The following is a 26838-nucleotide window of genomic DNA, read 5'->3' on the forward strand; positions in this document are numbered from 1 at the left end:
AACCATCCAGGAAAGTTTTCATAACTATATACATATACGGTACACATAGAAAACAGAGATTATATATTATAGATAGAAGTATGATTGAATAATTAACTTAGAATTACTGTATTTTAAATGACATAGATATGGGATATAGTACATATACTTTTACATGATATCTCATTTATAGTTTTAATATAAGGTTATGTTTTGTGTATAAACTCATATGCCACACATTGGTATAACATGTTTCTCCTTACTAAGAGGTGTCTCACCCCAACGATATAAACATTTCAGGTAATCCATAGAGACATATAGGGCCGACTTAGAGATAGAGGAGACGATTGAGTCGACATAGTTCAGGGGCGAGTTTTGGGTTAAGTTGTAGATCCCTCAGCATTTTGGGATTTTTGGGAAAAGGTGTACATATATGTTTATGGTAAATCTGTAATACTCTGGTATTGTGTATTTTGGGTTATGGTTTGGATATTTATGTTTTCTGTTACATAGGTATTATACATGGAACGCACAGTTTACCACGACACTCACTCTGGGCCATGATGATGATATGTATATGTATACAGGGTATCAGAGTTATGAAATATAGCTTGACAGTGTAAATATATATAAATATGGTATGAATTTTTGGGTCGTTACAAGTAAACTTAGAAAAGTAGTGGAAAAACAACAATGTTTACTTAAACCCTCAAATTGCAAGGATTAGATATTTTTCTCTTATCCTATTTTTTTCTCATACGATGTTTCTTGCTCTATTTGTATTAAAACTCGGATTTGTTATATCCCTTCACCATTTTAATTATCATGATGCATATATATATATATATATATATATATATATATATATATATAGATATTAAACCAATTTTTTTATGGTGATTACAACTGAACTTAGGAAAAATATTCCTAAGCTGCCTACAAGGAAGGATCAAGTCATAACGTAGTTAAAAAAAAAAATTGTTTTTGGTTAAGTTGTGCACAGTTTTAACTCATGTAGGCAAGGAGCATCCATTTGTTAACCACCTTGGACTTAGTGGAGTATTTTAGTATTTTAAACATATATAATACTATTTGGTGTGTTTTTTTTTTTTTTTGTACTAATTTAATGGTGTTTAATTAGTTCAGCCACATGCAACACAATTGGTGGGACTTTTTTACTTGGATTTTATAGTGTTTTAGTGGTTTAACCATGTGCAATTTAAAAAAAAAAAAGGATATTGTACATAACAATTTTACCTCAATTGGGGTTGCTTTACACATAGTAGTGTTTTAAGAATATGCCAATGATATTTTTTTTTAATTTTTTTTTTCCATTCTATGTCAAATCAATTGTGAGAAGGAATTTCAAGATAATGTTTGAGAGGATGGAGGTTAGGGTTTGAATTCAAATTTTTGTAAATTTAAAAGAAAATTAGTACAATTTGAAATTACATTTTATTTTAATCTTCCCCAATTCAAATTTAAGAATTGAAATTTCTAATTTCTAATACAAGATAACAATACATTTAATTTTAACGCATTTCAACCTTAGTTTCAATGCATTTCGATATTTTAGATAATTGTATTTTTTAAAAAATAATTAAAAAATATCTCTAATATTAGAAAGAAAATTCTTCCGTTCTTAATTTGATTCTCACATTTTCAAAATGTGTTTGTGAATACTCACAAATTTTTTTAGAAAATACTTATAACTACTCATAAATATTTTTTAAATATTATTATAACTTCTTATAAATATTTTTAAAATATTTCATAAGTATCCATAACAATTCTAAAATATTATATATTTAAAAAATACAACAACAACAAAACCAAGCCTTCTTCCCACTAAGTGGGGTCGGCTATATGAATCCTTTTCCGCCAATTTATGCAATCATGGACCATTTCTTTCGATAGATTCAAGGATATTAAATCCTTACTCACTATCTCAACCCAAGTTATTTTTGGTCCACCCCTACTCCTTCTATTACCCCCCACAGTAACTAAGTCACTCTTCCTCACAGGTGCACTATAAAGCCTACGTTGCAAGTGTTCAGACTATCTGAGTCATCCCTCATTTATCTTATTTTCTATAGGAGCTACACCTAACTTACCTCGAATACGTTCATTTCTTAATTTATCTTTCAATGTTATATCACTCATCCATCTAAGCATCCTCATCTCGGCAACTTTTACTTTTTGAATATTATGTTTCTTTGTCGCCCAACATTCTGATTCATATAGCATAGCTGGTCTTATAGCTGTCCTATAAAACTTCCCTTTCAATTTTAAGGGTATTCTACGATCACATAGCACACTTGAAGCACTTCTCCATTTTACCCAACCTTTTTTAATTCTATGCATTACATCATCTTCAATTTCTCCTTCAGCTTGCATAATAAATCCAAGGTATCGAAATCTGCAAGTGCTATTTATTTCTTCATTGTCAAGTTTAACTTTGTCTCCAATATTCCTCCTATCATTACTAAAATTACATTTCATATATTCTGTTTTATTTTTACTTATCTTAAAGCCTCTAGATTCCAAAGCTTCTCTCTATAATTCTAACTCAGCCTGTACTTCATTCCTAGTTTCGTCAATTAATACAATATCATCTGCAAATAACATACACCATGGAACCTCCTTTTGAATACTCTTAGTCAATTGGTCCATCACTAAAGCAAAAAGATAAAGACTCAAAGCAGATCCTTGATGTACACCTATGGTAATTGGAAATTCTCTAGTTTCTCCATCTATAGTCCTTACACTAGTCATTATTCCATCGTACATATCCTTAATGACATCGGTATACCTACAACATACACCCTTTTTTTCTAAAACCCACCATAGAACTTCTCTAGGTATCCTATCATATGCTTTCTCAAGGTCAATAAATATCATATGCAAGTTCCTCTTCTTTTCCCTAAATTTTTCCATTAATCTTCTTAAAGGATAAATAGCTTCTGTGGTAGATCTCCCAGGCATAAAACCAAATTGATTTTCTGAAATCTTCGTTTCTAACCTTAATCTTTGTTCAACTACTTTTTTCCATAGTTTCATCGTATGACTTATAAGTTTAATTCCACGATAGTTATTATAATTTTGAATATCTCCTTTATTTTTGTATATAGGTATTAAAGTGTTTTTCCTCTATTCATCTGACATTTTCTTAGTTTTTACAATTGTATTAAATAAATTAGTTAATCATATAATTCCGTTTTCACCTAAGCATTTCCAAACTTCAATTGGGATGTTATCTGGTCCCATAGCTTTCCCATTTTTCATCTTTTTTAGTGCAAACTTAACTTCGTTAACTCTAATTTTGCGAATAAATCTTATATTTTTAGTCTTTTCCTCATTTGACAATTTTAAGTTTAAGCCTTATATTTGGTTTTCGTTAAACAACTTACTAAAGTAACTTCGTCATCTTTCTTTAATATTTTCCTCCTTAACCAAGACAATATCATCCTCACTTTTTATACATTTTATATTTCCTAAGTCCTTGCTCTTCCTTTCTCTAACTTTAGCAAGTTTAAATATATCTCTTTCCCCTTCTTTTGTACCTAATCTTTCATACAAACTATTAAATGATCTATATTTAGCTTCACTAACGACCATTTTTGCATCTTTTCTTGCCTCATTATATTTTTCAAAGTTATCTCTGTTTCTACATTTTTGCCACATTTTATACCAAATTTTTTTTGTCTTTATGATTTTTTGTACATCTTTATCCCACCACCAACTTTCTTTGCTATTCGAGAATCTTCCCATTGATTCACCTAAAATCTCTTTTGCTATTTTTTAATAGAGTTAGCTAATCTATTCCAAAGAGTATTAGTATCTATCCCATCCTCTGAGGTCCAATCCCCATATTTGATCATTTTATCTTTAAATTTTATTATATTTTCTCCTTTTAGGTTCCACCATCTAGTTCTTTTACACTGGTTTATTTTATCCTTTTTTCTTCCATTTTTTAATGCATATATCTAACACTAAGACTCTATGTTGTGTGGTTAGGCTTTCACCTGGAATAACTTTACAATCCTTGCATGATAAACGATCTACCTTCCTAGTTAAAAAAAAAATCTATTTGACTTCTATTTTGTCCACTTTTAAAGATTATTAAGTGTTCTTCTCTCTTCTTAAAGCAAGTATTCATTATACTAAAATCATATGACATAGCAAAGTCTAAGATCATCTCCCCAGACTCATTTTTGTCTTCATATCCATATCCTCTATGTATCCTCTCATAATTTTTATTATCTCTTCCAACATGTCCATTCAGATCTCCTCCCATAAATATTTTCTCAGTCCCCGATATGCCTTGTATAATACTATCCATATCTTCCCAAAATTGTCTCTTAAAATTTTCTACTAAGCCAACTTGAGGAGCATAAGCACTAATGATATTTATTATCTCTTGTCCTAATACCATCTTAATTTTTATAATTCTATCCCTTACTCTAGTTACATCCACAACGCTATCTTTTAAGTTTTTTTTCTATAATAATGCCTACTCCATTCTTATGTTTTTCTTTTCCAATGTACCAAAGTTTAAATCCTAATTTATCGATTTCTCTAGCTTTCTCCCCCACCCACTTAGTTTCTTGAAGGCAAATTATATTAATTCTTCTTCTAATCATTGTGTCCACAATTTCCATGCTTTTACCCTTAAGTGTCCCTATATGCCAAGTTGCTAATCTAATCCTAGTTTCCTGAACTAACGTCTTTACCTGCCCACGTCTATAATGATGCAGGAACCCTCACATATTTGACACTGTACCCGGGCGCTGACACGGCGCGTCTCTTCGGGGCGATGACCTAGCCCACCCTCGCCCACTTTTCGCTACACTCGGGTGGTTCAAGTGCAACGCGTCGCTCATAGGTAGGGGTGTACAAAAATTACCGAAAAACCAAAAATCGGACCGAAACCGAATTGAAACACATTTCGGTTCGATTTTTCGATTTGCGGTTTTGGTTTTGGTTTTGAAATATAAAAAATTTTGGTTTCGATTTTGATTTCGGTTTTGGACCAAAACCGAACAGAAAAAACTGAAAATCGAATTAATAAATAATAATTGTATAATTTTATATAATACTGATCATTATAGATGCTGCCTGTTGGATCGCCAGTCACCTGCGAGAAACCACCTCTGAATCCACCATGGCTACCAAAGTCGGAATAGTGGGGTCTCTTCGTCTTCATCTTCAAGTGCTTATGGTAGTTCTTCTAGGTTTAATCGTCAATCTCCATCTTTGATCTGGAATGGACTCTAACCAATCCCGAAACTGTTTGCATCCTCGGATCTAGGTAATCAACATTCAACACCAGATTTTTCTTTCCAAGCTTGACGCCATTTGGGCCTTCAAATCTGTCGCTGACATGTTCGATGACTCCAATTTCGTGAACTCCGGCGAGATAGCCTCGCCGAACGATCTAGCTTGCAGCCTTTCCCGGTGGGTGGCGACCTTCTCATGCTAAAAACCAGAGAGAAGAAAGATGCAAGAGCAGGAACCACAAGATGCTAGCCGTCCCTGCGTCCCACATCGGTTGGAAATGGGAAGAAAACAAGTATCCCCACCTTATATATTATATTTGGATCCTACTTTCAGCATGTCTCATGTTTTTGGCTTTGCAATTAAAGCCTTGGCCCAGGAATTATATAATGGGCTGTGCCTTGTTGATGCAGACCAACTTGGGTTCAAGTCATGTTATTGTTGTTTGATAGTTCAAAATTTAGTAAAATTGAAAATAACTGAACCGAGCCGCAAAGTTCACGGTTTGGTTTGTTCATAAACCGACGGTATACGGTTTGATTTCGGTTCAGTTGTTTTGAAAACCGAGGAGTTTGGTTCGGTTGGCGATTTTGGAAAAAATCGAATCGAACCGAATCGTGTACACCCCTACTCGTAGGGGACGCCTCAGCAAATATTCGGTAAAGATTCATATCATAATGATCTGACAAATTTTACATTGGTTGTCAGCTACCTAAAAATATATATTTAAAAAATATATTCTTTTATTATTTTTTAAAAATTATTAATTTATTAGTTTTTTTTTTTTACAATTATCACTCAAAGTGGCGGAACACGTGGATCGCGCGTGTATCTATCTATAGAAATCGCTGGGCTTGAGATCTGAATTACATCTATCACCAAGTCTGCGATTAGCCCCGTCTCTGCATCAGAGGGAAGAACTCCCGAGTTAGGGTTTCCTTTCCAGTTTCACAGGCGGAATCGACTATGTCGGCAAGGAAGATCACGCTGAGGAGCTCCGATGGCGAGACCTTCGAGGTCGACGAGATCGTGGCTCTCGAGTCTCAGACGATCAAGCACATGATCGAGGACGACTGTGCCGACAACGGTATTCCCCTGCCCAATGTCACCAGCAAGATCTTGGCCAAGGTGATCGAATATTGCAAGAAGCACGTCGAGACTCCGAAAACTGACGATCGAAATGCCGACGACGAGCTCAAGTCCTGGGACATCGATTTCGTCAAGGTTGACCAGGCGACTCTCTTCGATCTCATTCTGGTAAATGCTTGTCCTTTAATATTTCATTTTTACGGTTATTCATCGCGTTGGCTTTTGTCATTATGTAGCTAAATTTGTATAATAAGGTTGGATCTGGCACTAGTTGCTAGCTTTATGTCGAGGTTTTTTGAGTCGCCTCAGCTGATCCCTAGGATTGATTGTTTATCATTTGAATTAATCGTTGTTATTATTTTCTGGAATATTTTTTTTATGTCATGGAGTTGCTCAACATAGGACTGCTGTTGGGAATTTGGTTGCTCTACTCTAATGTTGAGGTGATGTCTTATAACCTGATGTGATAATATTTTGGCCCAACCTAGTTTTTAAGGCCTTTGAGGATTGGATGAGATCATCCCACGACTGAGATATTGGGGAAAATCTTGACATTCTTTAATTTGATATGGTACGTAGGACCTTGAACTTTTGTTACCTTTCAAATCGAACTGCCCATCTTATAGAATTGTTTGTTCACAAATATGAACATTATGTGACTGGACCAATTTATGAAAGGCCTAATTGAGGCAGCCTCGAGCTGAGGTATGCCTAAAACACCATGGAGTTCACCAGTCAAGGGAACGTTTGGGATATTCCCTTGAATAGAAATGCTATGTTGGGAACTTGATAGTTTTTCAGAAATTTTCAGCAGTCTATATAAATCTTGATAGTAGAACATAAATTGCAAAATAGTATGCACAAATTGGCAAAGGAGACCTTGACCCCTGTCCGTGCCAACTCATGCTTAGTTAGCCAGGCCGCTGGTTCCAGCTGGTTCTGACTGAGTCACAATAGCCTCAAATTTGGTCTTCAACCTATCCAGAAGACACGATTCCCAATCCAACCAGTTGAATCGGATAGTCTAGTTTGGCTTTCAAAACCTTGTGCTAACTTCCCTTGGAAGCTGATTTGGAAAACAGCAGCGCCTTCGAAGGTTGCCTTTTTCACGTGGGAAGTTACTCTTGTATAGACAATCTTTAGAAAAAAGGTCCCCTTCTTGTCAGTTGATGGTTTTTATGTTTGGAATAGGGGGAATCAATTGATCACGTATTCCTGCACCATCCATGGACCAAGAAATTGTAGAACTTAGCCATCTCCATTGTAAATCAGAATTGGGTCATTGCAGTTACAGCGGTGGGTGAACTGTGGGCTTGGAAAAGGCTCAGATCTAATAAGGGAGAAGATCTCTCTCCCTCATTTCCTTTACTATTTTCTGGGTCATATGTAGAGAAAGGAATAGAAGAGCCTTTTAAGGAATTATCTCTCATATTCAGGCTGTCATGGACCATTGGATTACTATGATCTTTTGCTGGAAATCAGAGCTAGTTGAAAGGGATCCCCCTTGTAATCCTTGATTTTCTTGATTCTTTTCAGTGAGGGGTGTTTCTTTCTCATTGTTTCTTTGTACTTGGGTGGCATCCCCTTGATGCCTCAATTTATATAGTTTCTCTTTGCTGATAAAAAAAAAGGTTTAAACATTTTAGAATGTGCTTTTTTGTACATTTTAGTTTAGGCTTATTTGTTTTGAGTTTGTGCATTCTAAGTGAATTTTGGTTTTAAACTGGCTAGAAAGTTTTGTGTAAATAAAGACTAAAGATTGCTATAATTTGAGTGGATCTCTTAAGTGCGTTTGGTTGGGGAGAAGTAGATTAAAGAGAAAAGAAATGAATCTCTTTTTTGTTTGAATAAAGAGGTAAGAGAAGAGAAGTGGAGAAAAAAGGGGAGGAAAAGGTCCACCCTTTTCCCTTTCCGAATCATGTAGGTTTGGAGCGGAACAAAGAGAAACCATCCCATAATTTTGTGAAAGGATTTGCATCCCTCAACAAAATAAAAATCACTACAATTACAAACCCAATTAAAATTGAAACACTGGCAATTTGACAACTCTCCCGCCTCCTTCAACTCCACTATTAGAAGATGCAATTGTACCATGTAGTTAGAACTCTTCCCTTCCCTTGTCAATATGTTCTTTTTTACATGAACCATAACCAAAACTCCTCAAGTTTTTTTTTTTTTTTGGACATTCTTGTTCTTTATTTTATTTTTTAGATCATGTAAATTAAATCCAAAACACCACCACCACCAACAATAACAGCAACAATGACGACAACAAGATAAGCCTTGACATTAAAAGCGGTCAGCTACATGAATCCTCTTCCATTGTTTTACATGATCCATGGCAATATCCCCTAATAAATGTAAGGCTGTTAAACTTACAATCTAACACCCAAGTTATTCTGGGTCTACCCTTTTTCTCCTACTACAACTAATGCTTGCTCCTCCTCACTGGGGGCATTATTTGGTCTAAGTTGCACGTCTTTAAACAATCTTAACTGCCCCTCACTTATCTTGTGTTATGCCCAATGTACAATAAATATGTTCATTTTTTAATTTATCTTGTAGAGTGCATTTGGTTGGAAAGAAGTGGAAAGAGAAAAGAAATAATCGAGAAGAGAAGATAAGATAAAGTAACTATTCTCTTTTGTGTTTGATTCAACTATTGGGAGAGAAAAGAAAAGAAACTATATATATTTATTTTAAAATATTACCATTGTAAGAAAAGTGTAGGATGATAAGGTAATGACTAATATAAATAATTATTTTACATTAAAATTTTTTTAAGAAAAATCCAACTGTACAAGATTCCATTAAAATGCAGAACAATCCTTTATGCACATTGAATCCTTGATCACAATATATTCATTGGCCATATTTATTTTTTAAAGAAATAATCAAAAAATATATAAAAAAGTAATATACACATGATTTGTGATTTTATTTTTTATTTTGTTAAGGGGCATAATTATCTTTTTGAAAAGTTGTTAGTTGGCTATTGGAGGACATAATTGTTTGTTTGTAAAGTCATTAGTTGATTTCTCTTTCATTTATCTAATCTCTTCAAATCTTCTATATTTGGGAAGGGGGAAAAATCTGGCTTTTTTCTCTTATTCTCTCTGTACTCTCTATACTTCTCTTCTCTCTATTTTCCCCAGCCAAATGCACCCCTTGACCTATTCCACTGATTCACCTAGATACTCTCATTTTGTAAATTTATAATTTTTGAATATGTTGTTCCTTAATTGCCCAAAATTCTAAACCATATAGCATAGCTGGTCCAATAGCCATCTTCTAGAACTTTCTAATTTTAAGTGTATTGTAGGATCATACAAGACACTTGAAGCACTTCTCTATTTTATCTAATCTGCTTTCACTCTATATATTACATCTTCAATTTTTCCATCTTGCATAATAGATCCGAGGCATTGAATTCTATTAGTGCTATTGATTTCTTGATCATCAAGTATAATCATTTTTCCTATATTCCTTCTAACATGACTAAAATTACATATCATATATTATGTCTTATTTATACTAGATTCTAAAGCTTCTCTTCATGGTTCTAACTTAGAACCTACTCCACCTCTAGTCAATCAAAACAAGATCATATGTAAACAAAATAGAATCTCATTTTAGATATTATAAGTTCCTCCATTGGAATCAAAGAAAACCCATGATTTGTACATATAAAATTAGGAATCTCTAGAATCCATCATAGTTCTAAAACTACTCATTATTATTGTACATTTTCTTTTTTCTTTTTTCCCTTTGCATATTCTTGATGACATCTATATACATACCTCTGTACTCTTTTTTCCCCTAGAATCTACCAAAGAACTTCCTTAGGTATCCTATTAGAAGCTTTCTCTAGGTCAATAAACTTGTCAATTCATTTTTCTAAACTTTTCGATTAATTTTCTTAATAAATACATAGCTTAATATAGTTGATCTCCCATGCAAATAACCGAAGTTATTCTTAGAAAATGTTGTCTGTAGCTTTAGTTTTTCTTTAATTATCCTTTCCTAAAGTTTCATTGTGACTCATGTTTAGCTCCATCATAATTATAATCCTGAACATCTCTTTTATTTTTGTATTTAGGTATTGAAGTGCTTTTCCTCTGTTCATTTGACATTTTTTTAGTTCTTATAATTGTGTTAAATGAATTAGTTGACCATATAATTTCACTATCACTTTAGCATTTCCAAACTTCATTTGAGATGTCGTTTGGTCATGTAGCGTTTCCATTTTTTCATCTTATTTAGTGCAAACTTAATTTTATTGACTTAATTTTACGAATAAATCTAAAAAATTTTAGCCCTTTTCCCTTTTTTTTCAGTTCTAAGTTTATTCCTTCTACGTGATTTTTGTTAAATAGCTTATTAAAATAAGTTTGCCAGCTTTCTTTGTATCTTCTTTAACTAGAACCCTATCTACCTCATCTTTTTCTGCATTTTGATATTACCAAAAGCTATCTTTTTCTTCCTATAGTGCTAGCAAGTTTATATATGCCCCTTTCCCCTTCTTTTGCACCTAATGTAGTATATAAGTTATCATATGGTCTATATTTTGCTTCGCTAACAACCTTTTTGCATCTTTTCTCGTCTCTTTTTATACTTTTCAAAGTTTTTCATTCTTTTTTTTTTTTTTATATATTTTTGCAAAGTCTCAAAATAACCTTGACATAGTGGACATCTTGATCCCACTACCAACTTTCTCTACTAGTGAAGCATCTTCCTCTAGATTCACCCAGAACATCTTTTGTTACCTCTTTAATAGAACTAATTGTTCTACTCCAAAAGAAATTTGAGAGTATATATTTTCTAGTTATCATTGTTTATTATTTGATCTTTAAATTTTTTGTTTTGAAGTTTATCACCCATTTGGTTCCACCACCTTTTACTCTTACATTGATTTAGGTTAGTCTTTCTTTTTCATTTTTTAATACAGGTCTAGCACTAATACTTTATGAATTAACTTTACAATCCTTGCATGATAAATGATTGACCTTCCTAGTTAAGAAAAAAATTATGACTTTTATTTGATCCACTCTTACAGGTTCTCCTCCATGTATTCTCTAATAATGCTTATTGCCCATTTCCAATGTTATCATTCAAATTTGCTCTTATGAATATTTTCCCTTTCCCTAACATCCTTTATATAATATTATCCATATGGACCATATCTTCTTGAAATTGCTTTTTAAGATTTTACGCAAAGCCTATTTGAAAAACACACTAATATCTCACCCTAAGACTATCTTGATTTTTATGATTCTATTTTCAATCCTTTTAACATCTATAATATTGTATTTTAGGGCTTTTATGTTTTCACTAAACCTATTTCATCTATTAGTTGCAGATGAAATGAGAAACACACAAATGAGGTCAAAAATGCTTTTTCATAGTTAAGTTTGATTCATAGGCCTAGAGTTGTATGATTGCATTCTTACAATTTAATCATGTTTTGATGAAGGGTTCTTATCATTCATTACAGCATTAAAACATCATGTGTTGAGGGATAAGAATGATGATAATAATACTGATGCCCAATATACACTGGTAAATAGCCTTGCAGACATTCCTTCTTTTGACTCTTGCAATCCCCATGGTGAACATTGTTACTATACAACATAAATATATCTAATCTGATTCCAATATTATGCACCTATTATCTAATTTAGAGCACATTTTTTAGGGGTAGTTTTAACTTTTGATGTTACATTGCCAGTTTTATTGGAAATCCTTATCATACCAAACAGATTAATGAGGTATGTTTGAATATCTTTGCTGGCTAGACCAAATTCTTTGTTCCTAGATTGCTAGGGATTCAGTCTGCTCTGGGTGAGTATCATTGGTAATTAAGATCACGATGAAGATCCCATTTCCCCTAAATATTCCCTTATTGTCTTCTTGAGCATTATCTTCGTGAGAATAACTATTTTTGAGTCCTAAAGCAATGGATTTAAGGACTCCCCCTAGCCCATCCACTCCTATTGTTTGGTTTGTTTGAAATTTTCCCTTTTATGCAAATGGAATATTTTATTTGAATCTTCATCCTGCAGTTGATTTTTTGTAGTCAAATTATTACATTCCATTGATGTTGGATTTCTATTGAGATTTATGCTTTTTGGTTGGTATGGTCCTTTCTATGTAGTATTAAGAACGTTGATTATGTTGTAATCAAGGCTAACTTGCACTTAGTAGTTAGTGGTAGCATATATTTACTATGATAAAGTTATATGATAGGTCGTCCCAACACAGATATTCAAATGATAAAGTGAAATTGTTTTCTCTAAGGGTGAGAAAGTACCGCAAGGTTTGAATTAAACTGATTTTATGCCGCCTCATTGATAACTTTTGGTTGCTTAAATAAGCCAAGCCATGTACAAGAAAACCGAAATAAAAGGGAACTAAACACAAGTAAAACAGAGCATACAAAGACATGTGAAAAACAGAGCATAACTGACGGAAATAAAAGTGTTATTTTTCACATGTTGAATGGCTCCGTCCAAACTGCTAAACTGCTGCAAACCATCCCCATGCATGACGTCATTACGTCAGTCCATGCGTTGCACGTCTAACCTCTTCCCAGATATTTGGGATTTGGCTTAAACGCTCTATCCGAACGTCGCGGCTTAACAATACCTTCCCCATCGAGTTGACACTTCTCCTCAAGGTCCACATCTGAAAATTGATCAAGCAATGTCTGGTGTGTCTCCCACGTGGCCTCTTCAGCTGGTAAATGTTTCCATTTAACCAAGTGTACTTCAAATTTCTTGCCCCATTTGACCCAAGGAGTATCCAAAATGTGCCGAGGCTCAAGTATGATCGCTTGTCATCAATTACGGGTGGCAACTCAGTAGAAGGCGTTGTACGTTCTCCCAAAAATTTTTTTAAGAGGGAAATGTGAAAAATGGGATGAATTCGGGCCTCCGCTGGTAGCTGAAGTTTGTAAGCAACTGATCCAATTTTTTGTATCACACATTGCCCATAAAAGCAGTCGGCAAGCTTTTGGTGGGCCCGTTTAAAAGCCGATTGTTGCCGATAGGGATGCAATTTAAGAAACACCATATCCCCGACTTCGAATGTGACTTCCTGCCTCTTTTGATCAGCTGTTTGCTTCATGCGATTGATGGAGTTTGCCAAGTGGGCTTTGAGCTGTCGTAGTAACTCATCCCGAGACACCAAATTTACATCCACTTCGTTGACGGAAGAAAAACTGTTGTGGTCGAGTGGAATTGAGGGAGGCAGACTCCTGTATAACGCCTAAAATGGAGTCATTCCTGTCGACACATGGTACATTGTATTATACCATAACTCAGCCCAAGGAAGATAGGCACTCCACTTGCGCGACCATTGATGCACAAAGCACCGCAGATATTGCTCCACACAGCGGTTGACGACTTCTGTTTATCCGTCGGTTTGCAGATGATAGGCAGAGCTAAGTTGTAACTTGGTTCCTGACATTTGAAAAAATTCTTGACAAAATCTGCTAATAAATATTGGGTTACGATCACTGATGATGGATTTTGGAAGACCATGCAACTTGATAATTCCTTCAACAAATTTTTCAGCCACCCCTTTAGCAGTAAATGGATGAGTTAAAGTTAAGAAATGTGCAAATTTACTTGACTTGTCAACCACTACCAATATAGTGTCCTTGCTGTGGGACGTGGGTAATCCTTCAACAAAGTCAAGAGTGATATCATCCCATACTTGGCAAGGAATGGGCAACGGTTGGAGAAGTCCTCTCGGTGAGAGTTTCTTGGATTTCATCTTTTGGCATATTTCACATTGCTTGACTTATGCTTGAACTTCTTGGTACATTTTAGGCCAATAAAATTGTTGAGCTAGCCGCTTAAATGTCCGCAATACTCCTGAATGCTCCCCAATTTTAGTGTCGTGAGCCTTGTGTATTAGCCTTTTCCGCAACTCCCCTTGGGAAGGAATAATTACCCTGCCTTTGAAATAGCATAACCCCTGGCGTTGTGTATATGGCTCTTCTATTTGAGTTTTGATCAATTGATCTATTGATTGAATATATGGATCTCCTTCATAAGCCTTCCGAACTTCCTCCCACATGGACACTGTGGGTACGTGGAGGTGATTAAGGACTGGACTGTTGGTCCGCAGCTGAATTTTCACAGCCTAGGCAATAAGTGATCTAATAATCGTAGCCCAATAATTTGGCTACCCATTTTTGTTGCTCCGGTGTCGCCAAACGTTGTTCCATAAAAAATATTTTAGGCTGCGTTGGTCGATCTGGATAGAAACTTTTTTCCGAACAAATAAGGTCGCCATAAGCATATAGCCTCCACAATTGCAAGCATCTCTTTGGCGTAGGTTGACCATGATGTTTTTGTAATTCCTAGTGCATGGATCATAAAGGCAATGAGCTGGCCTTGTTGAGTTAAGACCGCGCCTATACCCTCTCCTGCAGCATCAGTTTCAATGGTGAATGATTCATTGAAATTTGGCATCGCCAAAACCGGTGTGGTGGTCATCATGTGCTTCAGAGTCACGAAGGCTACTTTGGCTTCCTCGTTCCATCCAAACTGCCCTTTCTTGAGTAGATTGGTAAGGGGTCAAGCAATGATGTCATAATTCCGAACAAACTTCTTGTAATATCCTGTCAAGCCTAAAAAACTACGTAATTTAGAAATATTAGTTGCTCGTGGCCACGCCACCATGGTTGCAATTTTGGGAGTATCGACCTTCACTCCCTGGGGCGTAATAATGAGTCCCAAATATTCTAACTCCTGCTGGCCGAATGCACACTTGCTTGCCTTGGCAAAAAATTTATGCTGCCTCAAAATCTCCAAAGCTTGTTTAATATGCACCACATGCTCATCCCAAGTAGAATTATAGATGAGAATATAATTGAAGAAAACTAAAATAAACTTACGAAGATAAGGTTGAAATATAGAGTTCATGATGACTTGGAATGTAGAGGGAGCATTACACAGGCCAAACGACATCACTAAATATTCGTAATGTCTGTTGTGAGTACGAAAAGCAGTTTTTAGTATGTCGGAAGGATTCACCCTTACCAGGTGATATCCGGCCCTTAGATCGAGCTTGGTATGAGGCTCCATGTAATTCATCCAACATGTCGTCTATTGTTGGAATTGGAAATCGATCCTTGATGGTGGCAGTATTGAGTGCGTGGTAGTCGGTGCAAAATCGCCAACTCCTGTATTTTTTCTTCACTAATAGTACTGGCGACGAAAATGGACTAGTGCTCGGACGAATAAGACCAGAATTCAGCATCGCTTGAACTTGTTTTTCGATTTCCTCCTCCTGAAAATGGGCATATCGATATGGGCGGACATTAATTGGCTCATTGCCTTCCTTGAGTGTAATGCAGTGGTCCATTTCACGCACTGGTGGTACGCATGAAGGCTCGTGGAACACATCCATGAACTCCTTCAATTGTCCTTCCATATCTTGCTCCTTCTTGTCGGGTGCTGCACTTGGTGATGCGGTTTCTGTGGTTGTCGAAAAACAAACTGCAAGCAATGCATCACCCCATCGGCATTCCTTGGAAATTTCTTTTAAGGTAGCTTCTTGAATGGTCTGCTCCCCCATTCCCTACAGCTGCCTGGCTTGATTCTCCCAAATATATTCCATGGTTAATTGCTTCCAATTACAAACCACTAATCCAAGCATTTCCAACCATTGGATGCCCAGTACTAAATCAAGTCCTGCTAAGGTTAGAGAGAAAAGGGTGAGGTAAAAATCAGTACCTTGTAAATTTGCCAGTAACTTATCAAAACGCCCTTGGCATTCTAGCCGTTCTCCATTAGCCACCTGGACGGTAAATGTTTCAGTGGGTACTACCGGTAATCTCAACATATTCGCCTATCGATCACTGATGAAGTTATGCGTCGACCCATTGTCGATCAATACCGCAACTTCGTAAGAGGCCATCTTATCCATCATGTGCATGGTTCTTGGTGCCGACCCTCCTGTTAATGCATGTAACATGATTTCAGCATCAATTTCTGATTCCTGCACCTCCCCCGTTTCTCCACCATGGTCCTCATCTAGTGCTTGATGAGGAGTGACCTCCTCTAATATCACGTTGCCAGCTCCGGCATATCCTTCCAAGAGTAACACTTGTGCTTTTTGGCATTTATGTCCTGCTGTGAAGCATTCATTGCAGTTGAAACAGAGGCCTTGTGCTCTTCTCCTTTGCATCTCCTCCCATGATAAACGTCTGATTGGTCCCGCCGGGATGGCGGGGGCTACACGAGTGGTTTGTGGGAGAGCTAGAGGGGCTCTTGTAGGTGGTGGTCGTATGAACCTCTGCTGTGGCGTAAGCTGGTCATCTCTCATCCGTGCCAAGTTAATAGCTTCCTTGAGGGAGTGCGGTTTAAACATCCGAATCCCGTCAGCTATCTTAGCCTTCAAGCCACCCATGAACGTCCCCACCAACGTCTTCTGCATCCATCCACGCACCTTGTTGTCGAATTTCTCAAACTCGCGCTGATAGTCTCTTAGTGTCCCCAGTTGCTTTATCCTTGAGAGAGCTTCATCAAAATCTTCACATCCTGATGGTCCAAAGCGAGCCCATACTTCTTCTTCGAATCTCTTCCATGAAATCACGTGTCCTTCGTCCCGTAATGTTCTATGAATCCACTGCCACCATTGATTGGCCTCCCCTTCAAGGTGGTAAGCAGCCATGGAAACTTTCTGATTTTCGGCACTGCCCACATATTCAAAAAATTGTTCCACCCGATTAAACCACTCTGTTGGATCATCTCTAGAGAATCGTGGAAATTCTAGCTTCGCCGATTTTGACGAGACGATCGATCAACCTCTATCTTGATTTTCTCAGTGGCGATTTCCATGACTTGAGGACGCCGTACTAGAGAGCAAAACATTTGAAAGATGATTGAGAGTTTCCTCCAAATGGTGAAGTTTGTTAATCATTCCAAACTCCATTTGATGTAGTCCCTCCTGAACTGCACCAAGCCCAAACTCCAGCAGTTCAATACGTTCCTTGTTGGTTCCCATGTCTCTGATACCAAATGATAGGTCCCAACACAGATTCAAATGATAAAGTGAAATTGTTTTCTCTTCGGGTGAGAAGGTACTGCAAGGTTTGAATTAAACTGATTTTCTGCCTCCTCATTGATAACTTTTGGCTGCTTAAATAAGCTAAGCCACGTACAAGAAAACCGAAATAAAAGGGAACTAAACACATGTTAAACAGAGCATACAAAGACATGTAGAAAACAGAGCCGAACTGATGGAAATAAAAGTGTAATTTTTCACATGTTGAATGGCTCTGTCTAAACTGCCAAATTGCTGCAAACCATCCCCATGCACGATGTCATTATGTCAGTCCATGCGTTGCAAGTCTAACCTCCTCCCAGATATTTGAGATTTGGCTTAAACCCTCTATCCGAACGTTGCGGCTTAACATTATATCTGTGTAATGTTTGACATTTCTATTTCTTTGATTGCTTGGCAGCGCATATATTTTAATATATTGTGAATTCCATTCTGTATGGCTGTCAATTCACTTGTCCTTTTGTCACTCTATATGCTTGTTGCCAGAAACTCTGTATCTAGTGGTTTTTAGTTATTTAGTACTAATCTGGTTGGATTTTGTGTTCTTCCTAGATTGTAGTTACTGTCTTGCATCATATCTAAGCACTTGCGCTGGAAATATAATTTATGCGAGTTAGTTTATTTTTCAATCTATTGCACTTTTGATGATGATTTAGACTCTGTCCATGGTATCCTGTTTGGCTTTTTGTGTTTTTATTTGATGCCACATCACAGGCTGCGAATTATTTGAACATCAAAAGCCTGCTAGATCTTACATGCCAGACGGTTGCTGACATGATAAAGGGAAAGACCCCAGAGGAAATTCGGAAGTCATTCAACATCAAGAATGACTTCACCCCGGAGGAGGAGGAAGAGGTTCGTCGCGAGAACCAGTGGGCATTTGAGTGAGAAACTGAGAGGATGGTTTATTTGAGAAGTAAAAAAGAAAAATGACTCTGGACACAAAATGAATGTTGGACACTGGACATGATGTTTATATGTTAAATTGAATGTTAGCCTTTATACCCATGATTTTATTCTTTGTTTTTAAAAATTTAATAGCTGGCTGGATACTGGTGAGAGGCATTGGGTGGTGACGCTCATAGCCACCTCTCCCTCGTACTGGTTTTATGTGATTTTTAAGTTCTAGATTCTATGGGATGTGTTTGTATACTTGTTTTCGGATTTTAGCCCATTTGTAAGCCACAGGGCTTCGCATATCTTTATATCCTCAGGAAAAAGAAATTGATGCTCTTCACTTCAAAAACAGAGACTCTGCCATTGATGAGAAATCATGCTCTGAAAAAATGACATTGGTTACACGGCATTTGAATCTACCCTTCAACCACTTGAAAAATAAAGCCAAGAAGTTGCTTGATCTTTCGAAGCAAGCTAACCCACCGGCCAGTTTGGTGGCACATTGAAACTCAAAACTAGATCTTTCTCCTGGGTGTTTAGGGCCAGAAAACACGAATTCATTGTATCTATGCTCTTCCATTTGTTAATGACCTGATGCCAAAAAAACAAAAAAGATCTTTTCTTTCCCAGTAGACGAACCAGATTTAAACCGGTTGAATCGGGGCTTTCATTGCTCATTGGAATGACATCTTCTACCTTTGAAAATAGAAGAAGAATTGAAGGGAGCGGCGTGCGGAAAGAGGCAAACCCCACTTTTAGGAGTTTTTTTTCTTACCGATTTATCTTTATTTTATAATAATATATTAAATAATATTATTTTTGAAAAAATTATTTTTGAAATAACCTTACTTGGTTTAGCGAGATTTGTATGGAACGTCCGGAAGGCAATCTCTTGATGGAACCATTCCGGGGACTTTCCGACAATCTCTTGATGAGAACCATTCCGATGATGTCGTTGGCGGGGAGGTTTAACGAATGGGGTGTTGGGCAATTCACCGGAGAATTTCAGCTTAAATTGAGGGAAAGTTCCAGCTCCGTAAGTTGACCATGGCTCGGTATTTCGTCGAAGAAGCCATTGTTCCCGAGGTCTAACAATGGCAGTTTATTTTGGATTCTGCTGACGTATTGGACAAACCCTTGGCTCCCCAGTTAACTAAATAGAGCAGCCACATGAAGAAGAAGAAGAAGCTCTCTGTTGAAAAGACTTTAGAACTCCCATGGCTCCCGATGTTTGCTAATTGCAAACATGGCTCATCGCCCACATCAAAATTGATGTCCAAAACATCAAAAGAAGAAGAAGATGCAAGCAGGGGGAAAAAAAAAAGAAAAAGAAAAGCAGGGGACTCATCTATCCATGTGATCAGGCACTTCAGGGATCTCCACGATACTCTCCAGCGATGGTTTCCATGCTTCACCGACTCTGTTCTCCGCTCTCCCTCTCTTAATTTTCTCCAAAACTTCTTCTAATCTCTTCCCTTCTCCTCCCCTTCCCTTCAGCTGAAACATCAACCACTCCAGCTCTTGCTTCGTCAGCACCGCCTTCACCCTCATTCCTTCGTTTCCAAACCCATTTTCCTTCACAAGCCCACTTTCCCTCACAATCCCACTTCCTTTTCCTGTATTTTCTTCTTGATTTTCTCGCTTGCTCTGTTCCTGAGGCTCTGTTTCTCCTTCCACTCGCCTCCTTGTCCAATACGTCTCAATGCAATTTCCCATGACTCCAAGCTGTGTAAATTACCCACTCAGGAGTTTAATTTTCTTTCAGAAAATTCCTACTTTTCTGAGTCTCCAAACAGAAACTTTGTTTCAGGATCTGAGGATGGGATTTGGAGGACCACCTAATAAATTTTCAGTTGTAAAAGATTTCAATTACATACGCACTGGAAAAGACTTGCCGGAATGTTTCTTGTCAGCTTATTCTTCCACGCGAAGAACAGAACCAAGCTCATTAAATTGCCGATAAGATTGGGAATTTTTCCGGGATATTGTTGTTGTCGACTTCCAGATGCGTGATAGCTGTGCAATTCGAGATTTCCGAAGGTATGGTACCAGATAACTGGTTAATGTTGAAGCTTTGAGAGGTCTCCAAAAGTCCCCGGAATGGTTCCCGTCAGGAGATTGTCCGGAACGGACGTGCCATGCAAATATCGTCTAGCGAGATTTGAAAAACTTATCGTGATGTTTGATACATGTCAAATTTCACTACTTAATTCAATAAAATTTGCTCAAATCTTGCTCGATTAACCAGCAAGATTTTGTAAGTATTATTTTAAGAATAATTTTTTTTTAATATATTATTATCAGATAAAGATAAACTGAAAAAAACACTCCACTTTTTAGTTCATACTATGCAGCGTGTGAGCAGCCAAAAATCACATCCACTCGGCCACAAAACCCGAGGCCGGACCATTCTGGGTACTACTTGCATCCTTTGTATCAGTGGTTCTTTCATTCTTTTTGTCAAAAGTTCATATGGTAAAAAAGATGTGGATTGGCAAAAACACGTGGACCATAGTTTCAAAAATCTTAAACGCTTGTTTAGTTGTGTGAAATAAAATTTATTTTTATTTTAATTTTTTTTCAAAAAATCACACAAAATTTAGCTGCTATTTTAATTTTACAAATTTTTTTTGACACAATTTGCTTATGGAAATAGTTTTAGTTTTTATTTCTATTTTTTCAAGTAATTACAAAAATGTCACTTTATTTTTTAATTTTTTAAATTTATATAGAAAAGTTGGAAAAATATCTTTTAAAATCTTTTAAGATTTGTAATTCTCACTTGTGTGCGAGAGCATGGAATTGAGATTGTGGGTTTTGATTTGTTTGGTCCGCCTTCCAAATCTATAACAATTCAAATTGACGCTCCAAAATTGATGATTTCACATGCTATCTACTACATTTAAAAAAAATATTGAAAAATAGGCTACATTTTTTGTAATTCTTTTGAAGTTTACAAATAAAAAAAAATAAAAAATTGCTTTGCGCAGCTAAACAAACTCTTTATTTTGTATCATCTTAACACAAATTCTTGAAAACTAAAATACAAATTAAGCTTTTTTATACTTCTTTGGAAAACTAAAAGAATTAAATATTTCTCACAATTAAATAGGTCTTAAACTTTCCTGGACATTTATTTTTGGACACTTTACCCTCTCTTAATTTGCATCAAGTCCAAGGATGGGATATAAGTTTCATAAATCAAAGAGTTAAGAAAGTTTGAAAATTTTGAAACCACATAAAGATATTTGAATCTTTTTTGTTAAACTTTAAAGGAGATTTATGAAAATTGTAAAACTTGGGGAGAAGTTACTATCTTTGAAGTCTTTTTCCTTAATTTTTTCGCTTGGTACTCTATGTTAGTAGTTTAGTATGTGCGACAATACTAATTAAAAAATTCAATTCACTTCATCACAATCATCATCAACATTATCCTCACATGATAAGCCACATCTCAATAATTTTAGGATGAGATTAATGAATCATTTTCTCAACTAAAATTTAGAACAAAAATTGTACTGAAGTTAGTTAGGAGATGCATCATCCTGACTAGACAATACATATCCAGGAAATTTTATTTTTCACAAGTAATGGGGGTTGCCATTAACTTCTGATGTGTGTCTCTAGTAGTGGTTGTGGTTGTGAACCAGTGGTTGACGAGTTTAGTCGCTGAGCCAGTGTATTTATCACCATGCTAACCTCCTCCACCCTCATTTGCCATTGATTTTCCGCTTTGGACTCATGAACAATTTTTTTCAAGTCTATGATACTACAACCCGACAGTTCTCCAAATTCTTTAACCTATATAATCTCTTTCACCTTAGCAACATCATCCCATTGGCCTGCCACGACATAGATGTTCAATAGCGACACATAGTATGACAAATTTTGAGGTTCTAGTTTGATTAAAGACTTGCCTATTTGCTTTTCTAAAGTTACTCCTTGGAAATGAAATAAACGAAGCAAACTAGCCCAGATTATGGAATGTGGTGATGCATTTGCATCATCCAGTGGCATGCTCTTTAAGGTTTCAACTGGCTCTTGAATTAGCCCAACACCAGCAAAGAGATTGGCCATGCACCAATAACGTGTAAAAGTGGGCTTTATACTAAACTGATTAATCATTTGGTTGAAGTAATTTTTTCCTCGTGTCAACAGCCCAGCGCAAGTATAGGAACACAAAACACTAACAAAGGTAATTTCATCTGGGAAAACTCCTTTATCTGAATTCATTCTCTCAGGATAGTCGGTCATTCTATCTTCATCTTCATACCTCAATATATCCACCATTTCTGCAAATAGATTAAGCCCATATTCTGGATTCCCAAGAATGCAATGCCCCAAAATCATTGCATTCTAACAAACAAATTTCCTCTCAATCATCTCGTCAAACACTTTGCTGCACAACACTCACTCTCTAGCATTTGCTATACATATCAATTAAAGTAGTATTCATGATTAAACTCGATTCTAGGAGTGTCCTCACGACAGCCCCGTGAAATGACCTGCCTTCCTTTACTCTAGCTAATCGACCACAAGTAGTAAGCACGCTTACCATTGTGGTGTCATTCCCTCTCATTCCTTTATTCGTCATTCCCCTAAATAACTTCAACTCACACCCTGAGTTCCCACCTCTCAAATACCTAACAATCATCATGTTCTAAGAAACCACATTTCTCTGCGGCATTGCCCCAAATAGCCTGTGCGCAACACTCAAGTCTCCAAATCTAGCATGCCCATCGACCATCGAATTCCAAGACACCAAATCCCTCTGAGACATTCCATCAAACATCTACCTGGCCGTTAATCAACGAGTTACACACCGACAACACATCATCAATGCCGCTTTTAACAGCCTACCATGGCATTTCTTCCCATTTTCCAATCGACCATCTTTAGCGCAAGAACTAATTAGCGGAGGGTAAGTGAAGCCGTTGGGAAAGAACCCATTCCGCAGCATCTCAAAATAGAATGCCACAGCTTGGTGGGGCACATTGCTAACTGAGTACGCCCTGATGAGGGTATTTATGTAGTAAGTGTGGGGCGATTCGATGAAAAGGGAAAACCAACATGATTTAGTTGATGTCACAAATCTTCAGAGTGTTGGAGAACTTTGGCGGCGAGAAAAGGGTTGAGAAATAGCCCTGAGGTGATCAAATGAGCTTGGATTTGGAACATTTGTCTCGTGTTTTGACATGTTTTGAAGAGGGCAATGATGGAATGGTCGAGACAAGTTGTTTTATCCTCAAAAGATGAAGAGCTAAAGGCAGAAGAATAGAGAGCAGATCTAGAGGGAAGTATAGTGGGATGAGAGAGAAAAGAGTTTCTAATCAGAGAGGTTCCACGTAGACTTTTGCCATTCATTTAGAACCTGTGTTTCATTGATCCTCGAACTTTGGTTTTCACCATTAACGCCCATTCCTCTCTCGCTCTCACGTTTGACTCCTTCAAGTTATTATGGGTAAGAATCCAGCAAACATCTTGAATTTTGTGAATTTGAGATTTCATCACTTGAATTTTTCAATATAACGCTGTGTTTTTAGCATGAATTTTAAAACAAAAAATTTTAATATAATTTTATATTATTATTATTTTTTAAAATTTAATATAATTTAAAATTTAAGATCTCTTCAAATATAATATTTAATTTTAGAATAAAAGACATAAATCTCCACCAAAATTTGGTAAAAAGACAAAAATCACTCTTGAGATTTTAGAATTCAGATGAACCTCTTCTCCTAAGATTTCAAAAATTTTTAAGATCTTTTCCGAGATTTTAAAATTTCTTATTAGAGATTTATGGAATTTTTGAAATTTCAAAGGAAGTCGGTAGTGAAATTTCATAGGAGAGCTTTATTTTATTTTATTTCTTCACAAAATCTTAACATAAGTTAGTGTCTTTTATCTTATTTTAAAATGACATCAATTTAATAGATTAAGTTGAAAAATTGTTCAGTCAATCTGATCCAATTTCTTTGACTAACCAATCAACATTATATGACAAAATAATTTTATTAATATTTTTAAATTTTCTTAAAAAATATATAAAATAAATTTAAAACTAATAAATCATAAAAAACCTTGTAATTATAATATTACAAAATATTTGTTGGATGTAATTTTTCATAAAAAGTAAACGACTAAGTACAATATAAAACAAATAAACATAGTTCAATATTTTAAAATTTAAATAATCTATCAACATAGTGTTAAAAAAATGTAAATTAAAATTTAAAATTTATACTTCATAATTAAAATTATAAAGTTTAATGTTAATTCTTCTAAAATATAAATGCAAAATAAATAAAAAAAAATTGTCCTTTTGTTAAAAAAAATTTGTTAGAAAAAATAAGTTAATTTTGAGTGTTTGGTAAAAAAAAAAAAAAAAGTCTGTAGTGTGTCTAAAAGTGTTTTAAATGATTAAAATGGATATTTAATTTTTAGAAATGTAATTAATGTTTTGATAATTTTGTAATAGTTGAAAAAAATAAATAAGGATAATAATGGAATAGAATATTTTATTTGGAAATAGTTAACTTTTAAAAGTTTCAAATTCGTAGCTTTTGAAAGTTTTCAATAAAAGTTAAAGATTTGGTTTTAAAAAAATTGCAAAAGTTGTTTAATAAATTCTTTGTACCTAACTTTCACTTTTAAAAGGAGAAGTTGATGTTAGCCCTAAGGTTTCATTAACCTGATTTTGATGATATTAAATTATTATGTACTAATGACACTATACTTAAGTTTTTTTTTTTAATATGATTAAACCATTGAACTTGAAGAATTGAAAGAAGATTTGAAGAGTTAAAGTTCTATCTATTTTTTTATTTTATTCTCTCAATTGTAATTTGTTTTAACTTGTAAAACTCTAAGGATATTAAAGGCATGACACAAATGGGCTAAAACTAGGGAATTGGAAACAAAGAAATAGTGAACCCAGCCTTGTAGTTAGGGGCGTTCAACCGATCTATGCAGAAGCTAGAGACATTTGACCAACCCTTAAAGGCAGTCGACTAATCTAACAAGTTTTGCTTGCAATGTCATTTCTTTCTCTGTAATGACTAGTAAGCGGTCGACCAGACTCAGTAAACGGTTGAGCGACCTAACTTTGAAAAGTTTCCAATAGGTAGAAAACAACTAATTTTTCTATAATCACTATATATATGTCCTTAAAGCCTTAAAAACATTAGAGATCATACTTATATTGAATATCCAAGTGCTCTACCTTTCAACTCTCTCTTATTCTCTTTGTGTTCTAAATTGTTCATCCTTGAGAGAAATTTAAGAAAACTTTTGTGCCATAATCTTGCATAGTTTTTTAGAGATTCTTTTGCAATCTTTAATTTGTAAATTATTCCTTATGAGGAATTTGTTTTATAATCATTCTTGTTTTGGTTTCCTTGTCTTTGTAGAAAACAAGGGGTTGTACTTGGCTTCCATTGTAAGTTTAGACACACATGATAAACATGATTTATACGTCTTAATAACATGATTTATACGTCTTAATTTTAAGGACCTTCGAAACTCATAATTTTACACAACAAATGTTAAAAGAAAATCATACCTTGATCCATAACCTCCAAGCATATATCCTTAGACAGTGTTTCTATCTCACAACCTTACGCTTCCTTATGCTCTATCTTAATTTGATGGAGTTCTTAGCACAAGCTTTCTAGGTTGAGATAGGACCAGCCCCAAACCTCCTTTATATATTCATCACTTCCATCAAGTGATTAATTAATATACATAATTTATCATAATTATAGACTTCTTATATTTCGAGATATTATTACTGTAAATTATGATAACATAATTATATTTAATATTAAAGACCTTTCATATTACCCTCAATAAATATGATCATAATTTTATTTGAGGCAATTAATGTCTTACATTCTCTCACTTGGCTCAAGTGAAATTACTTAACGTAGTTGATCATATAAACATAATGTGCATACATCAGTTATCATTAATATATAGAAAACTTATAGGAGTCATGGCGGTTCCATATCATCTTTATAAACATAATCCCTTCCATGCACTATGATACAAGTTTTACTACATCTAATGATATTTAAGTGAGAGGCATACATTAGGTCCAACTTTAATGACTTAATTGAGATAATACTGTTATCATTATTCTATAGCAATTTTGTATACAAAAATGGAAAATAGAAATAAAAAAAAAAATATTTTCATTATTGAGCTCAAGTATCAATTAAACAATATACATTAAGATTCAATAATGCCCATCTTTTCAACATGACCAATAAATGTTTTGGGCGGCAATCCTTTCTTCAAAGGATCAGCTATCATACAATCGTGCTAATATATTCAATTAACATTTTTTGTTTCTGTACTTCTTCTTTAACAGCAAAGTATTTCAATTCCAAATGCTTAGTACCCTTGGAATACTTATCATGCTTAGAGAAGAAGACACCCGCAGAATTATCAGAATAAATTTTCAACAGCTTGGCAATATTGTCGACTATTCCAAGTCCTGAAATAAAGTTCTACAAC

General features: G+C 35.3%; 2 protein-coding genes across 2 annotated transcripts; one reads left to right on the plus strand and one right to left on the minus strand.

The window, feature by feature from the left end:
* Positions 1 to 6066: 6066 nt before the first annotated feature.
* Positions 6067 to 18432, plus strand: LOC131163331 (SKP1-like protein 1A). The gene is made up of 2 exons (XM_058119909.1): positions 6067 to 6513; positions 18139 to 18432. The coding sequence occupies exons 1-2, from the start codon at positions 6223 to 6225 to the stop codon at positions 18310 to 18312; spliced, it is 465 nt and encodes a 154-aa protein (XP_057975892.1). The 5' UTR covers positions 6067 to 6222; the 3' UTR covers positions 18313 to 18432.
* A 1067-nt stretch (positions 18433 to 19499) lies between these two features.
* On the minus strand, positions 19500 to 20542 carry LOC131163336 (uncharacterized). Its single transcript, XM_058119923.1, has one exon. It carries the CDS (start codon positions 20035 to 20037, stop codon positions 19666 to 19668), a length of 372 nt encoding a protein of 123 aa, XP_057975906.1. The 5' UTR covers positions 20038 to 20542; the 3' UTR covers positions 19500 to 19665.
* Between the last annotated feature and the right edge of the window lie 6296 nt (positions 20543 to 26838).

This window comes from Malania oleifera, chromosome 1 (genome assembly GCF_029873635.1).
Source record: "Malania oleifera isolate guangnan ecotype guangnan chromosome 1, ASM2987363v1, whole genome shotgun sequence".
Classification (NCBI taxonomy): domain Eukaryota; kingdom Viridiplantae; phylum Streptophyta; class Magnoliopsida; order Santalales; family Ximeniaceae; genus Malania; species Malania oleifera.

Excerpts from the sequence above, each read along its gene's own strand:
- LOC131163331 (XM_058119909.1), top strand. The coding sequence starts at position 6,223 with ATGTCGGCAAGGAAGATCACGCTGAGGAGCTCCGATGGCGAGACCTTC. Across the intron at positions 6,514-18,138 it reads CTCTCTTCGATCTCATTCTG|GCTGCGAATTATTTGAACAT; the intron begins GTAAATGCTTGT and ends GCCACATCACAG.
- LOC131163336 (XM_058119923.1), bottom strand. The coding sequence starts at position 20,037 with ATGGGAAATTGCATTGAGACGTATTGGACAAGGAGGCGAGTGGAAGGA.